The 16,664-nt window shown below is 41.2% G+C and overlaps 1 protein-coding gene across 11 annotated transcripts in view; it reads right to left on the reverse strand.

The window, feature by feature from the left end:
• Positions 1–16,664, reverse strand: part of cacna1d.L (calcium channel, voltage-dependent, L type, alpha 1D subunit L homeolog) — a 162,318-nt gene that overhangs the window by 67,822 nt on the left and 77,832 nt on the right. For all 11 annotated transcript variants that reach the window (XM_041590973.1, XM_041590979.1, XM_041590980.1 and 8 more), the window contains exons 10-20: positions 12,288–12,375; positions 11,680–11,706; positions 8,787–8,947; positions 8,427–8,652; positions 8,137–8,344; positions 6,556–6,676; positions 4,362–4,476; positions 4,106–4,172; positions 536–584; positions 326–449; positions 116–245 (exon numbers count right to left, since the gene is read on the reverse strand). In XM_041590973.1, the coding sequence (XP_041446907.1) occupies positions 116–245; positions 326–449; positions 536–584; positions 4,106–4,172; positions 4,362–4,476; positions 6,556–6,676; positions 8,137–8,344; positions 8,427–8,652; positions 8,787–8,947; positions 11,680–11,706; positions 12,288–12,375 (1,316 nt within the window). The remainder of the gene's footprint in view (positions 1–115; positions 246–325; positions 450–535; positions 585–4,105; positions 4,173–4,361; positions 4,477–6,555; positions 6,677–8,136; positions 8,345–8,426; positions 8,653–8,786; positions 8,948–11,679; positions 11,707–12,287; positions 12,376–16,664) is intronic.

Raw genomic sequence — 16,664 nt, forward strand, 5'->3', positions numbered from 1 at the left:
CTTTCTCAAGGGCAGAGCAGACTCAGCGTATAAATGTGATTAATATTCTGCCTGGGAGTAAATAGGAAGTGACACTTCCCCTGCACAGAGGTGACATTGATCTGAGGACACTTACTATGTTCCTAAAGGAGTGACTGCTAATGGGATCCTCGGCTGCCAGGGACACGCTGCTCAGCATGATGAAAACTAAAATCAGGTTGGTGAAGATGTGATGGTTGATGAGCTTGTGGCACCCCACCCGGATCCTGCAAAGCAAAGAAATAAATGCTGCAGTGATATGTGCAATGAACTGCCCCCCGGGGTAACTATGAGTCTGGCCACTTACGGGTTGGTGTTGCTGAAGATGAAGAAGGCGCTCCCTTCTGGAATTGGGGTGATCTTCTCCTGTTTCAGCTCAGACATGCGCCGAGGACGAGGGCCACTGGGTAGTTCTGGTTCATCTTCCTCATCTGCCCAAGAGACACAATACACAGTTATAGCCAGAATGGGCAACGAGTCACCGGCCATCCCAAAATCTGGGGAACTTGGAACTTACCCGGCATGTGACACTCAGTTTCCTCTTCATTTTCCTCATCAACAGAAACCTAAGGTTCAAAAAATGAAGTGAGAGCGATCACTAATCCAAGTGACCTCTTCACTAGGAGTATGGGTCCAAACATTTCTTTTTTATTATTATTTTTTTTTATGTAAATGGATTGGGGTGCCATATTGATTCCCTTAGACAGTACAGTATGAGGGTATAGCTTATTGTGTGCCCAGAACATTCCTTCTCTGTATATTTGTATTTATACATATGGGAGGAGGAGGTGCCATATTGATTCCCTTAGACAGTACAGTATGAGGGTGTAGCTTATTGTGTGCCCAGAACATTCCTTCTCTGTATATTTGTATTTATACATATGGGAGGAGGAGGTGCCATATTGATTCCCTTAGACAGTACAGTATGAGGGTATAGCTTATTGTGTGCTCAGAACATTCCTTCTCTGTATATTTGTATTTATACATATGGGAGGAGGTGCCATATTGATTCCCTTAGACAGTACAGTATGAGGGTATAGCTTATTGTGTGCCCAGAACATTCCTTCTCTGTATATTTGTATTTATACATATGGGAGGAGGAGGTGCCATATTGATTCCCTTAGACAGTACAGTATGAGGGTATATCTTATTGTGTGCCCAGAACATTCCTTCTCTGTATATTTGTATTTATACATATGGGAGGAGGTGCCATATTGATTCCCTTAGACAGTACAGTATGAGGGTATAGCTTATTGTGTGCCCAGAACATTCCTTCTCTGTATATTTGTATTTATACATATGGGAGGAGGAGGTGCCATATTGATTCCCTTAGACAGTACAGTATGAGGGTAAAGCTTATTGTGTGCCCAGAACATTCCTTCTCTGTATATTTGTATTTATACATATGGGAGGAGGTGCCATATTGATTCCCTTAGACAGTACAGTATGAGGGTATAGCTTATTGTGTGCCCAGAACATTCCTTCTCTGTATATTTGTATTTATACATATGGGAGGAGGAGGTGCCATATTGATTCCCTTAGACAGTACAGTATGAGGGTATAGCTTATTGTGTGCCCAGAACATTCCTTCTCTGTATATTTGTATTTATACATATGGGAGGAGGAGGTGCCATATTGATTCCCTTAGACAGTACAGTATGAGGGTAAAGCTTATTGGGTGCCCAGAACATTCCTTCTCTGTATATTTGTATTTATACATATGGGAGGAGGTGCCATATTGATTCCCTTAGACAGTACAGTATGAGGGTATAGCTTATTGTGTGCCCAGAACATTCCTTCTCTGTATATTTGTATTTATACATATGGGAGGAGGAGGTGCCATATTGATTCCCTTAGACAGTACAGTATGAGGGTATAGCTTATTGTGTGCCCAGAACATTCCTTCTCTGTATATTTGTATTTATACATATGGGAGGAGGAGGTGCCATATTGATTCCCTTAGACAGTACAGTATGAGGGTAAAGCTTATTGGGTGCCCAGAACATTCCTTCTCTGTATATTTGTATTTATACATATGGGAGGAGGTGCCATATTGATTCCCTTAGACAGTACAGTATGAGGGTATAGCTTATTATGTGCCCAGAACATTCCTTCTCTGTATATTTGTATTTATACATATGGGAGGAGGAGGTGCCATATTGATTCCCTTAGACAGTACAGTATGAGGGTAAAGCTTATTGGGTGCCCAGAACATTCCTTCTCTGTATATTTGTATTTATACATATGGGAGGAGGTGCCATATTGATTCCCTTAGACAGTACAGTATGAGGGTATAGCTTATTGTGTGCCCAGAACATTCCTTCTCTGTATATTTGTATTTATACATATGGGAGGAGGTGCCATATTGATTCCCTTAGACAGTACAGTATGAGGGTATAGCTTATTGTGTGCCCAGAACATTCCTTCTCTGTATATTTGTATTTATACATATGGGAGGAGGAGGTGCCATATTGATTCCCTTAGACAGTACAGTATGAGGGTAAAGCTTATTGTGTGCCCAGAACATTCCTTCTCTGTATATTTGTATTATACATATGGGAGGAGGTGCCATATTGATTCCCTTAGACAGTACAGTATGAGGGTATAGCTTATTGTGTGCCCAGAACATTCCTTCTCTGTATATTTGTATTTATACATATGGGAGGAGGTGCCATATTGATTCCCTTAGACAGTACAGTATGAGGGTATAGCTTATTGTGTGCCCAGAACATTCCTTCTCTGTATATTTGTATTTATACATATGGGAGGAGGAGGTGCCATATTGATTCCCTTAGACAGTACAGTATGAGGGTAAAGCTTATTGGGTGCCCAGAACATTCCTTCTCTGTATATTTGTATTTATACATATGGGAGGGAGGTGCCATATTGATTCCCTTAGACAGTACAGTATGAGGGTATAGCTTATTGTGTGCCCAGAACATTCCTTCTCTGTATATTTGTATTTATACATATGGGAGGAGGTGCCATATTGATTCCCTTAGACAGTACAGTATGAGGGTATAGCTTATTGTGTGCCCAGAACATTCCTTCTCTGTATATTTGTATTTATACATATGGGAGGAGGAGGTGCCATATTGATTCCCTTAGACAGTACAGTATGAGGGTAAAGCTTATTGTGTGCCCAGAACATTCCTTCTCTGTATATTTGTATTTATACATATGGGAGGAGGTGCCATATTGATTCCCTTAGACAGTACAGTATGAGGGTATAGCTTATTGTGTGCCAGAACATTCCTTCTCTGTATATTTGTATTTATACATATGGGAGGAGGAGGTGCCATATTGATTCCCTTAAACAGTACAGTATGAGGGTATAGCTTATTGTGTGCCCAGAACATTCCTTCTCTGTATATTTGTATTTATACATATGGGAGGAGGAGGTGCCATATTGATTCCCTTAGACAGTACAGTATGAGGGTAAAGCTTATTGTGTGCCCAGAACATTCCTTCTCTGTATATTTGTATTTATACATATGGGAGGAGGTGCCATATTGATTCCCTTAGACAGTACAGTATGAGGGTATAGCTTATTGTGTGCCAGAACATTCCTTCTCTGTATATTTGTATTTATACATATGGGAGGAGGAGGTGCCATATTGATTCCCTTAAACAGTACAGTATGAGGGTATAGCTTATTGTGTGCCCAGAACATTCCTTCTCTGTATATTTGTATTTATACATATGGGAGGAGGAGGTGCCATATTGATTCCCTTAGACAGTACAGTATGAGGGTAAAGCTTATTGTGTGCCCAGAACATTCCTTCTCTGTATATTTGTATTTATACATATGGGAGGAGGAGGTGCCATATTGATTCCCTTAGACAGTACAGTATGAGGGTATAGCTTATTGTGTGCCCAGAACATTCCTTCTCTGTATATTTGTATTTATACATATGGGAGGAGGGAGGTGCCATATTGATTCCCTTAGACAGTACAGTATAAGGGTATAGGCTTATTGTGTGCCCAGAACATTCCTTCTCTGTATATTTGTATTTATACATATGGGAGGAGGGAGGTGCCATATTGATTCCCTTAGACAGTACAGTAAGAGTATGGAATATGTTACCTTTGAATCTGCTGTTTTTTTCTGATCATTTTCTGATTTCTCATCTTTGTTCCCCAGACTTTCTTTCCTGGAAATTAAAATATAAATAAATTATGGGATGTATTTCTTCTCAGTGAGTAAACACAGGGGCAGTTGCAGAGAGGACATGGAATGAGCCTGTTACAGATAAGAAGAATAAGAGAGATCTGTTAGACGGATCCAGTTCTATTTCTGGTAATAAAGAGCACTGTTGGGTTTACTTGCCCTTGCCTCTCACCTTGCACTTTTCTTTTTCTCCTTCTCCTCGGCCGCCTCCTTCTGCGCAGTGTTCAGACTTTCTGCATCTGCCAAATTATCCACAGCGATGGCCAAGAAGACATTTAACAAGATATCTGCTCTGATTAAGGAATTGTAACGCAGTGGTGTCAAAATTATAATAAAAACATATACTAGTAGAAGGAACTCAGGGAACAAAACTAAGTACCTTCCTCTAGTACAGGTATAGGATCCCTTATCCGGAAACCCGATATCCAGAAAGCTCCGAATTACGGAATGGCTGTCTCCCATAGACTTCCATTTTATCCAAATAATCCAAATTTTTAAAAATTTCCTTTTTCTGTGTAATAATAAAACAGTCGCTTGTACTTGATCCCAACTAAGATATAATTAATCCTTATTGGAAGGATTAATTATATCTTAGTTAATCCTTATTGGAAGCAAAACCAGCCTCTTGGGTTTATTTAGGGGCCGATTCATCAAGGGTCGAATATCGAGGGTTAATTAACCCTCGATATTCGACTAGGAATTGAAATCCTTCGACTTCGAATATCGAAGTCGAAGGATTTAGCGCAAATTCTGCGATCGTACGATCGAAGGATTATTCCTTCGATTGAACGATTAAATCCTTCGAATCGAACGATTCGAAGGATTTGAATCCAACGATCAACGATCAAAAAAACTTAGGCAAGCCTATGGGGACCTTCCCCATAGGCTAACATTGACTTCGGTAGGTTTTATCTGCCGAACTAGGGGGTCGAAGTTTTTTTTAAAGAGACAGTACTTCGACTATCGAATGGTCGAATAGTCAAACGATTTTTAGTTCGAATCCTTCGATTCGAAGTCGTAGTCGAAGGTCGAAGTAGCCCATTCGATGGTCGAAGTAGCCCAAAAAACACTTCGAAATTCGAAGTTTTTTAACTTCGAATCCTTCACTCGAGCTTGATGAATCGGCCCCTTAATGTTGAAATTAATTTCTAGTAGACTTAAGGCATGAAGACCCAAATTATGGAAAGATCTGTTATCTGTAAAACCCACGGTCCCGAGCATTCTGGATAACAGGTCCCATACCTGTATATGAAAAGAATGGACAAGAAGAAAGAACTTATTAGTCTTTACATTCATTTTTGTTTTTATTATTATTTTCTATAAATTTATGTTGTATTTTTCCTTTATGGTTTTTCAATAAACCTTTTCTATATTTTCTATATATATTTTTTTGTGTGTTCTGTGTGGATTTTGACACATTTTGATTCATATGTAATCTGACACGCTAACTGGCAGTGGCTTTCACTCTCTACAATGGGATTAGTATGTATGTAAATAGACACCTGTGCCGTTAATTGTCTTTTCAGATGTAATTGGTTGAGGTATATGTTGTCTTTGATTGGTCACAACCCCTTTAAAAGAGATGTTCAGGGGTGTGTTCATCAGTAAGTGCCCCAGTAGGCACGAAGCGCGTCAGGCGTTCACCTGTATGTCCTAATAAATAATTTGAATTTTTAATCATACTTTGGTCCAGTGCCGTAACTAGAGGGGGGCGGGCCCTGGTGCGTGACGCGCAGCCGGGCCCTGCCCCCCCTCCGTACACAACGGTTTTCACTGGTGAGCAGGCTGCCGGGGGGCCCTGAGGGGTTGCGGACCCTGGTACGCTCGCACCCCCTGCTCCCCTGGTAGTTCCGCCACTGCTTTGGTCTTTACTTTTCCACCAGAACCAACTACTGATCTCCCTGCATGGCACAAGCCTTGCACAAATGGCAGCTACTAACCTCCCAGTGTGGCACAAGCCTTGCACAAATTGTAGCTACTAACCTCCCAGTGTGGCACAAGCCTTGCACAAATTGTAGCTACTAACCTCCCAGTGTGGCACAAGCCTTGCACAAATGGCAGCTACTTACCTCCCAGTGTGGCACAAGCCTTGCACAAATGGCAGCTACTTACCTCCCGGTGTGGCACAAGCCTTGCACAAATTGTAGCTACTAACCTTCCGGTGTGGCACAAGCCTTGCACAAATTGTAGCTACTACCCTCCCAGTGTGGCACAAGCCTTGCACAAATTGTAGCTACTAATCTCCCAGTGTGGCACAAGCCTTGCACCAGAACCAACTACTGATCTCCCTGTATGGCACAGGCCTTGCACCAGTATTATTATGGGTTGAGAAGAAGACACAGCAGTGCAGCCATGATAAAGGATACAGTTCCCGCAAATAAAGAGTATGATGAAATAGACGCAGACAATCATTCCTGATGACGAGGGCCCTCCGTACGCCATGATGCCATCGTACATAACTGCGTTCCAGTCCTCACCTGTCAGGATCTAGAGCAAAGTGTGAGTGGCACAAATCTGTTTACTATAAGAAAGTGCAACTTATTTATTGTACAGTATCTGCTGCAAATCTGCAGGGCCTCGCATCTCATGCACCCACAGTACATGCAACCGGCAAACCCGAGCACAAGGATCAATGAGTGTGAGTAGCACAAGCACGGTGTGTGGCATTATGGGTACAATTCTGCCCGTAGCCCTGTGCCAGTAAATCAGCCCTATTGTCTCATTCATACTCGTTCAGACTCTGTTACTGTTTCTAATCCTGTCACAAAAGTTTAATTTGTCCTTAAAATAACATTGCGGCTGGCGAGAAAGTGACAAAAAGGATAAAAAGCACCAAAATAAACTCTGTTTTCCTACCTCAAACAATTGCCAAATTGCCCGCACTTAGAACGTACGGGAGCGAAAATAGCAGCGACAATTGTGCGTTTCCAGAAAGAGCCGGCGCATTACTCACATCACAAAGAATGATACAATTGTGTTCTTTTATTGGCTGGAAAACCATCAATCTCCCCAAATATAACATTATCCAAAGTTAGAAAATAAACCACAAAAATGAGGGCTGCCTGCAAATATCCTTTATCTCCTATTTTTATTAAAGGGATCCTGTCATCGGAAAACATGTTTTTTTTCAAAACACATCAGTTAATAGTGCTGCTCCAGCAGAATTCTGCACTGAAATCCATTTCTCAAAAGAGCAAACAGATTTTTTTATATTCAATTTTGAAATCTGACATGGGGCTAGACATATTGTTAATTTCCCAGCTGCCCCTGGTCATGTGACTTGTGCCTGCACATTAGGAGAGAAATGCTTTCTGGCAGGCTGCTGTTTTTCCTTCTCAATGTAACTGAATGTGTCTCAGTGGGACCTGGATTTTACTATTGAGTGTTGTTCTTAGATCTACCAGGCAGCTGTTATCTTGTGTTAGGGAGCTGCTATCTGGTTACCTTCCCATTGTTCTGTTGTTAGGCTGCTGGGGGGGGGGTGATATCAGTCCAACTTGCAGTACAGCAGTAAAGAGTGACTGAAGTTTATCAGAGCACAAGTCACATGACTTGGGGCAGCTGGGAAATTGACAATATGTCTAGCCCCATGTCAGATTTCAAAATTGAATATAAAAAAATCTGTTTGCTCTTTTGAGAAATGGATTTCAGTGCAGAATTCTGCTGGAGCAGCACTATTAACTGATGTGTTTTGAAAAAAACATGTTTTCCGATGACAGGATCCCTTTAAACACAATTGACTCTGGGTTTGTATGGGGCATTCTGAGAGTGAAAATACCCGAATTCAGGCAACGTTTCACCTGGGCAGCAGCCCACTGCGACCAATCAGACGTTTGCTTTTGAGAAATGCAATCAGTGACTGGTTGCTACGGGTTATTGCCAAGGTGCACATTTGCCCAGTGTTGATAAATGACCCCTCGGATATCTCTGCTTCTAGAAAGCCTTACCTGGAACACTGTGAGAAGGGCCTGGGGGAAATTATCGAATGTGCTTCTCTTGGTCTGTGTTTCATCAAAATTAAACTTGCCCCCAAAAAGTTGCATTCCGAGCAGCGAGAAGATGATGATGAAGAGGAAGAGCAGGAGCAGTAAGGAAGCGATGGATTTCATGGAGTTTAACAGTGAGGCCACGAGGTTGCTGAGGGAAGCCCAGTGCCTGAGGGGGGAGCGGCCGATATATTAGGGAAAGGAATCCGGAGTCACATTATGGTGCAGAAAGGTGCGTTTTTGTTACTTACCTGGTCACTTTAAAGATCCTAAGCAGTCGAACGCAGCGAAACACTGAGATCCCCAGGGGCGACATGATCTCCAGCTCCACCAGGATGGTCTCTGTGATCCCCCCGCACACCACAAAGCAGTCGAAGCGATTAAACAGGGAGACAAAGTAGGCCTGGAGGCCAAGGCTGTACATCTTCACCAACATCTCGCAGGTGAAACACGCCAGCAGCACCTTGTTCGCTATGTCTGGGGGAGACAGCAGGGTGGTCTATATACCATTATATTAACTTTCCTTATCTCTACAGTAACATTTCCAGGCAGAGGCTGAACTCTATAGGCCCTACGCTAATGTCCAACCCTGCAGCCGCCATTGCTGTTACCTTGGATCTGCGTCAGCCAATCGGGTTGGTTATAATGCTCAGACGAGATGGTCAGCGTGTTCAGAAAGACCAGAATAATAACAAGCCAATAAAATGTGACCGACTTCACGGCGGCTCTGCATCTTCTGCGGTTGAATCGGTTCCATCGACGCCAGCGCCGACTGGGGGGGGAGAAAAAAGAAGTAATTAGGCGGTGGCTCTGCTGTATTGTAACCACTAGATACGGACATGATACTAGTTACCATTTATTTCAATGGGGTGTTAGTGCTCAGGTCAACTCAAGTGTTTTGCACTCAGGGAGGAATCATTTCAGTGCAGAAAAGACGTATGTTAAAGGGGTGGTTCAACTTTAAATTAACTGTCAGTATGTTATAGAATGGCTAATTCTAAGCAAATTTTCAATTGGTCTTCATTATTTATTTGTTATAGTTTTTAAATGATTTCCTTCTTCTTCTGACTTTTTACAGCTTTCAAATGGGGGTCAGTGACCCCATCTAAAAAAACAAATGCTCTGTAAAGCTACACATTTATTGCTACTTTTTATTCCTCATCTTTCTATTCAGGCCTCTCCTATTCATATTCCAGTCTCTTATTCAAATCAATGCATGGTTACTAGGGGAATTCAGACCCTAGCAACCCGATGACTGTAATTGCAAACTGAAGAGCTGCTGAATAAAAAGCTAAATAACTCAAAAACCACAAATAATAAAAATCAATTGCAAATTGTCTCAGAATATCATTCTCTATATCATACTAACAATTCGTTTAAATATGAAAGCCTGATGAAGGCATCCTTACCCATGTATATGTGTTTATATATGTGTATGTATATGTGTTTATATATGTGTATGTATATGAAGTCTTCCTGTTCCCTCGTCTCACTGTGATAGTATCAGGGGTTCAGCCGAGGTGCCCAGTAGTGATGTGCAGGCCGGCCCAATACTGACAGGTCAATCGGGGGTTGGGCCAACACACACACAAGGAATTTGGCTGCGGGCTGGTCGAGGTATTCCTACCGTAACCTAAGTATGTGCCACTTCTCCTGGTGTCTATTTATAGGAGAAGGTGAGCTACGGGGCATTTTATTGTCAATAGCTACAATAGTGCAAGCTAGAATGATATATTTATTCTGCAGAATGCTTTACCATACCTGAGTAAAAAGTTTTAAAAGATCTCTGTGTCTTTAGGATGGCAGCTGCCATATTAGCTTGCTGTGACATCACTTCCTGCCTGAGTCTCTCCCTGCTCAATCATAGCTCTGGGCTCAGATTACAGCAGGGAGAGAGGAGCAAACTGAGCATGCTCAAGCCCTAGCCCTGGAGGTTTAAGTTGAAAACAGGAAGTCTGATACAGAAGCCCATGAGTACACAATAGAAGGAAAGAAATGTGATGTTTCTTTTGACAGAGGACTCAGAGCAGCATTACTTTGAGGGGTTACTGGTGTATTTATATAGACCTTTCTGATAAGGCTTACTTAGTTTTACATATATATATATAGATATATATATAGACAAATACAAGAGACCTCTGTACTCAACCCATTATCAATATTAAGAAATATATAAAATATAAAATGTATAATGAAGCAATAGAATTCTTAATGAATCAGATGAAAATTGAGCATAGGACTGGCCAGATATGGGATGACTTTGACGTAGTTGTTCAGCTTAAATATATTGCAATATATGGACAAACAATCCCTGTTTTGTTTAAAGGGTAAGGCATTTTTCAGTAGCAGTAGCACAAAATGTCTCTGTCTTAAATATATTGATAATGGGTTGAGTGCAGAGGACTCTTGTAGTTGACTATATGTATTTTGTGGTCACAGCCTCATTGCACCCCCGCCTAATGGTTTTAAAAAATAGTGGTGAGCACAACTTTCCCTTGTTTGTTACATATATATATATATATAAAATGGATCAGCGCCTCTGGCAACGGAGACAAATAAACACCAGAAATAAAAGGAAAAGTATATAGTGTAGTATTTCCAAATAGGTAATTAAACACCACGTTTACCTATTTGGAAATACTACACTATATACTTTTCCTTTTATTTCTGGTGTTTATTTGTCTCCGTTGCCAGAGGCGCTGATCCATTTTATATATATATATATATATATATATATATATATATATATATATGTGAAGCATTCTACAGTTGAGAGACTGAAGCAGGATCGGCAGGAGTAAATTGGACTAAAGGACTAACTTTTTTCCACCTATTTGCATTTTTTTTTTTGCATTTTTTTGCATTTCTTACATTTTGTGTATTCTTACATAGTTTTAGCCTTTCCTTCTCCTTTATAGACGTGCGCTGGCCCCTCTGTGAGCACAGGTATATAAAGGGAAGCAGAGCAGCAGATTAGGGTTGGGTGCGGGTGCAGAGCGTTGTTTAGTGTGTGCCTGTGGATGTAGCCTGGGGGCCCCATATCTCATTAATCCACCATTGGACAGTATAATATTGGGGTCACATCTATATGAAGCAATAAACGTATCTCTATCCAGTACTGAGATCAGACATTGAGTGGAATAGTGTCCCCTTTGCAGTTGTGTAAGAGGCACGTGGCACCATCAATAAAGCCTCTGCTTTTGTGGGCGCACTGCTGTGTCCTTACCTGGGGGAACCCCCAAACAGCTGCAACAGAGCAGGGAATCAATGATATAACCCACATAATTCCTTGTTGTTATTCCCCAGACATCCCATTATGGTTTATTGTATTCAAAAGAAATAAAGTGAGTGAATAAAGACGCAGCATAAAGTGCCGCTCCATCCATAGAGCCTTGGAGGGACATTCAACATTTTATTCTTTTCTCTCTCCTTCTACTTCTATTTCACATTCACTTCATTCTATTCTGCTGCTGCTGCTGCGGGAGATTTTGGGCGCACACCCACCTGCACTTGGACTTGGAAACCGACTGACTGAAAAGAAAAGAGAGAAATAAATATTAAAATGCACCTACTCCTCTTGCAACAAACATATCTCTATACTGGAGATGTATTATCTGGATCTGTTAATCTCTTAAACGGTTGCTTCACCTTTAAGTTAACTTTTAGTATGTTATAGAATTCTTAGCAACTCTTCAATCGACCTTCATTTTTTCTTTGTTATAGTTTTTGAATCACTCGCCTTTTTCTTCTGACTCTTTTCAGCTTTCACATGTGGGGTCACTGACCCCGTCTAAAAAACAAATGCTCTGTAAGGCTACACATTTTAACTCATGTGTCTATTTAGGTCTCACCTATTCATATTCCAGTCTCTTAATTCATATTAAGTCATGGTTGCTAGGGGAATTTGGACCCTAGCAACCGATTGGCGAAATTGCAAACTGGAGAGCTGCTGAATAAAAAGCTAAATAACTCAAAAAACACAAATAATAAAAAATGAAAACCAATTGCAAATTGTCTCAAAATATCCCTCTCTACATCATACTAACAGTTAATTTAAAGGTGAACGACCCCTTTCACATTTGGATGAATACCATGTGACTTAAGATGCTCACCACATGCTGCCGCAGCAACCGGCGTTCTCCCCCTCGCCGGCAACATTTTCTGTGTTGACAGATTCAGTCTCGCTGGTTGGCATACTCGCTGTTACGAGGGAAAACAGAGCATTTATTTTCAAGTGACAGTTTATGAGGTTTGTTTCCCCTTTTAATCATTGACCATTCAGTGATAGGAAACGATTCACTAAATAAATGTTATTTAAAGAAAGGGGAGGCATAGCTACAAAATTGGGGGTTATGAGAGTCAAGGCAACGCTGCTGTTCCCCCAGAAGTACAGTATAAGGATATTGGGTCATTTTCCATAGAAAACCTGCAAATGAGTCAAGTTGTTTTGTCTTTCATTCAACTTGCGGCACAAAATGGCGGCACAGGAGCAGCCAAGTGACTTTGGCAAAAAGAACCAAATAATCGCAGCTCAGGCTGCTCCAGGCACACGGTTCTGTTTGTCAGATTCCTGCTCATTCATTGGCTCGTCTCCAGCAACACACGCGGCACCTACTGAATCCCACACTGAGAATCAGAGCAACACGGCACCCGCACTGCACAAACATCTGGATTCGCACCAAGGGGCTGGTGAGGGGTAAAGGGAACAACTCCACTGTAATCCCCAATAGGAAATTATACAGTAAGGGCACTAAGTGATTTGGGGCATTACCCCACTCTCAAAAAAACATGGCAAAATACCTACATTTTCCCCCAATTGATGATAATAGGAATCATGGGTAATGTAACAAACAAGGGAAAGTTGTGCTCACCACTAATTTATAAAACTATTAGGCGGGGTGCAATGAGGGTGTGACCACAAAATACATATAGACAAATACAAGAGTCCTCTGCACTCAACCCATTATCAATATATTTAAGACAGAGACATTTTGTGCTACTGCTACTGAAAAATGCCTTACCCTTTAAACAAAACAGGGATTGTTTGTCCATATATTGCAATATATTTAAGCTGAACAACTACGTCACAGTCATCCCATATCTGGCCAGTCCTACGCTCAATTTTCATCTGATTCATAAGGTAATCATGGGTAATGCCCCAATCAAGTACTGCCCTACAGCCGATATTGAAGGGAAACTGAGAGAGAAAAGGGGGTTCAATTCCAGCTTAGATGGAACAACCGGTATAAAAGCTCATTCCTGATACACAAAGTGCCACATATCAGCACAATTTGCCATGTTTTATACACACAAAGCAGTGTTTTTGTCAAGCCTCAGTGTTTCCATAAGCCCCGGGAAAGTGCCGGAAGCTGGCAGAATTGGCAGAAGATTGCGGCTCGTGGGATTAAGGATTTTACAGCTGCAGGGCTGAAATAATACTAATTTATTAAACCTCTTTGGCTTCTCCTCTGGGCTCTCAAGAAACGTGTGACAAAGCCGAGCTTATGGGGCAGCAAAAGGCTCTGAACCGCCAACAGAACAGCGGGGAGGGATTTAATCTGAAACCCACTGCACCCCAAAAGTGCCTTTTTATAACTCCAATTCAGGTGTTACTCCCAGACCCCCAATTTACGTGGTTTGGTATATTGTGCTTCAGATAACCTGTTATTTTGGATGTTCCAGGCTGCAGTGGTGCAAATGTAAACAAGGAACCTTCTACAGATGGGAATATTCCCAATACAATGAGTTTGGGTTGCTTCGTGCACCTCCAGGGACATTTTGGCAATTTAAATGGATCAGCACCCATGTTATGGCTTAGGCTTCTGCACCCAGAGACCCCCAATCACAAGGCATTGGCTTCTCTGTTTGAGGCCCATACGGATCACTATAACGGCTGTTATGGGCCAGAGGGAAACTCAGGAATAAGGGGAAAGAGCAAGATCACTGCAAGTCTTAAATCCACAGAATATTCATGCAAATCACACCAAACAGGAGAATAATAAAACAATAAAAGCAAAGCACACGTAGGATGGAACTCCATATTACCATGTTTATTTGCACGGTTAAAGCATCTAAAATACCCTTTCTTCTTCTTTCCGAGCAAATCCTCCAGCGTCACCCCTTAATGGCAGAGACAGCGTTTCATCATTTGAACAGCAGGGGGCAGCACAGAGTCACATTAGCCTTTACCCAATGGCATTAACCGCAGCGGGGAATTGCACTTGTAATTGTTAATTGCAGCACTGGCTAAATGAATGGCGGGTTAATGAATTGATCTAAGCGCTGGGAAGTTGCAGTTACAGCGTAGGAAAAATACAGAAAGGGGTTATTAACATGGAGAACACAGAGAAGTGATCATGCAAACACTATTTTCCTTCCCTCCACCCAATTGTGGGAGCTGGGGGGAGGTCAGGTAGGATGTGATGTCATCATAGATTAGAAGTGATGTCATCCAAGGGTGGGTAAAATATATGGTGACCCACCAACCATAACCAATCCTACTCACCTCCCCAAATAAAAACCAGACCAACTGCAGGACTGGTTAACAAGTGAACACAAGATACTCAGTATTGGTTTCTGCCAGTAAGATCATCTTTGCAGTTGGTCAGTTTTAAAATCCAAGTGAAATTTCTCTAGTCAGAGGTAGAAATGAGGGATAACTGGACCCTATGCAACCGCTGAAGGGGTTATTGTTTGGAAATCAATGTACATTGAGACAGGGTCCATATTAGTGAGACTCAAAGGACTGTTTGGAGGGACTGCGTCCAGCACAACAAATGTCAGCACTGCGCAATATGTTGGTGCTATATAAATAGGTTAATAATAATAATAATAATAAATATCTGAGTTCAGTGAAGCAGGAATGAGCAATCTATCCCTATCCCAACAGAACCAGAACATGGATTTGGATAGGAAATATGCCCTTTAATAACTGCAGGTTATCTAAGTATGAAGCATCTGATTGACATCTGTGCTCAGTAAACTCCACCCCCAGATCAGGGGGTGAATTAATAACGAGTTTAATAACAGGGGTGTAAATGTCCCTAATCGTACAAGTGATATGAAAGTTATTAGTGTGCGATGTGATGGTGTCAGTTATGGGGGGGCTATACGGGACCCCATTTGGTACTGGTGGGGAGTAGAAGGAGCACTGACTGTACAAGGGGAGGAGATGGAGGTCTCACAAGATGAGGTTAAGTTGCCGAATGTGACACAAGCAGCTCCTTCTGCAGAGGGAAAATCATAAGGTTGAACAGCCCCAGAGGACAGAATGTCAAAGAAATGAGATTTGTGACTTGATAATATGCAAGTGGCACAAGCTCATTAAATAACAATGTAAAAGCAGCAAATCACAACTCTGCAATATGTCATATATCATTCAGTCCTACTAGTCAAGCCCTGATAGACAGGTGCCTGCACACTCCTACCCTGCCCTGTGTATAATAACCCACCTTCTACCCTGCCCTGTGTTTAACTGCTCCCTGCCATTTTACACTGTATATAATTACTCCTATTCCTACAAGAGGTCACCTGCCCCATGTATCCTGTATACACCTTCTAACCATCATCTATACACCCTCTCTATATCCTCTAACCATCATCTATATATCCTCTCTATATCCTCTATACATCCTCTATACATCCTCTAAACACACTCTATACATCATCTATACACCCTCTCTATATCCTCTAACCATCATCTATACATCCCCTATACATCCTTTATACACCCTCTCTATAGCCTCTATACATCCTCTATACATCCCTTTATACATCTTCTCTATATCCTCTAAACATCATCTCTATATCCTCTAAACATCATCTATACATCCTCTATACATCCCCTATACATCCTCTAAACACACTCTATACATCATCTATACACCCTCTCTATATCCTCTAACCATCATCTATACATCCTATAGTATATATCCTCTCTATATCCTCTAAATATGCTCTATACATCCTCTATACACCCTCTCTATATCCTCTAAACATCATCTATACATCCTCTATAAATCCCCTATACATCCTCTAAACATCCTCTATACATCCTCTATACACCCTCTCTATAGCCTCTAAACATCATCTATACATCCTATATATATCCTCTCTATATCTTTTAAACATCATCTCTATATCCTCTAAACATCATCTATACATCCTATAAACATGCTCTATACATTCTCTAAACATCCTCTATACAACCTCTTTATATCCTCTATACATCCTCTATACATTCTCTATACATCCTTTATACACCCTCAATAAATCCTCTAAACAGCCTCTATACATCCTATATACATTCGCTCTATATTCTATAAACATCATCTATACATCCTCTATATATCCTCTATACATCCTCTATAAACCCTCTCTATATCCTCTAAACATCATCTATACATCCTCTATATATATCCTCTCTATATCCTCTAAACATCATCTATACATCCTCTATATATATCCTCTCTATATCCTCTAAACATCAT

Source organism: Xenopus laevis, chromosome 4L, assembly GCF_017654675.1.
Source record: "Xenopus laevis strain J_2021 chromosome 4L, Xenopus_laevis_v10.1, whole genome shotgun sequence".
NCBI classification, from domain to species: Eukaryota; Metazoa; Chordata; class Amphibia; order Anura; family Pipidae; genus Xenopus; species Xenopus laevis.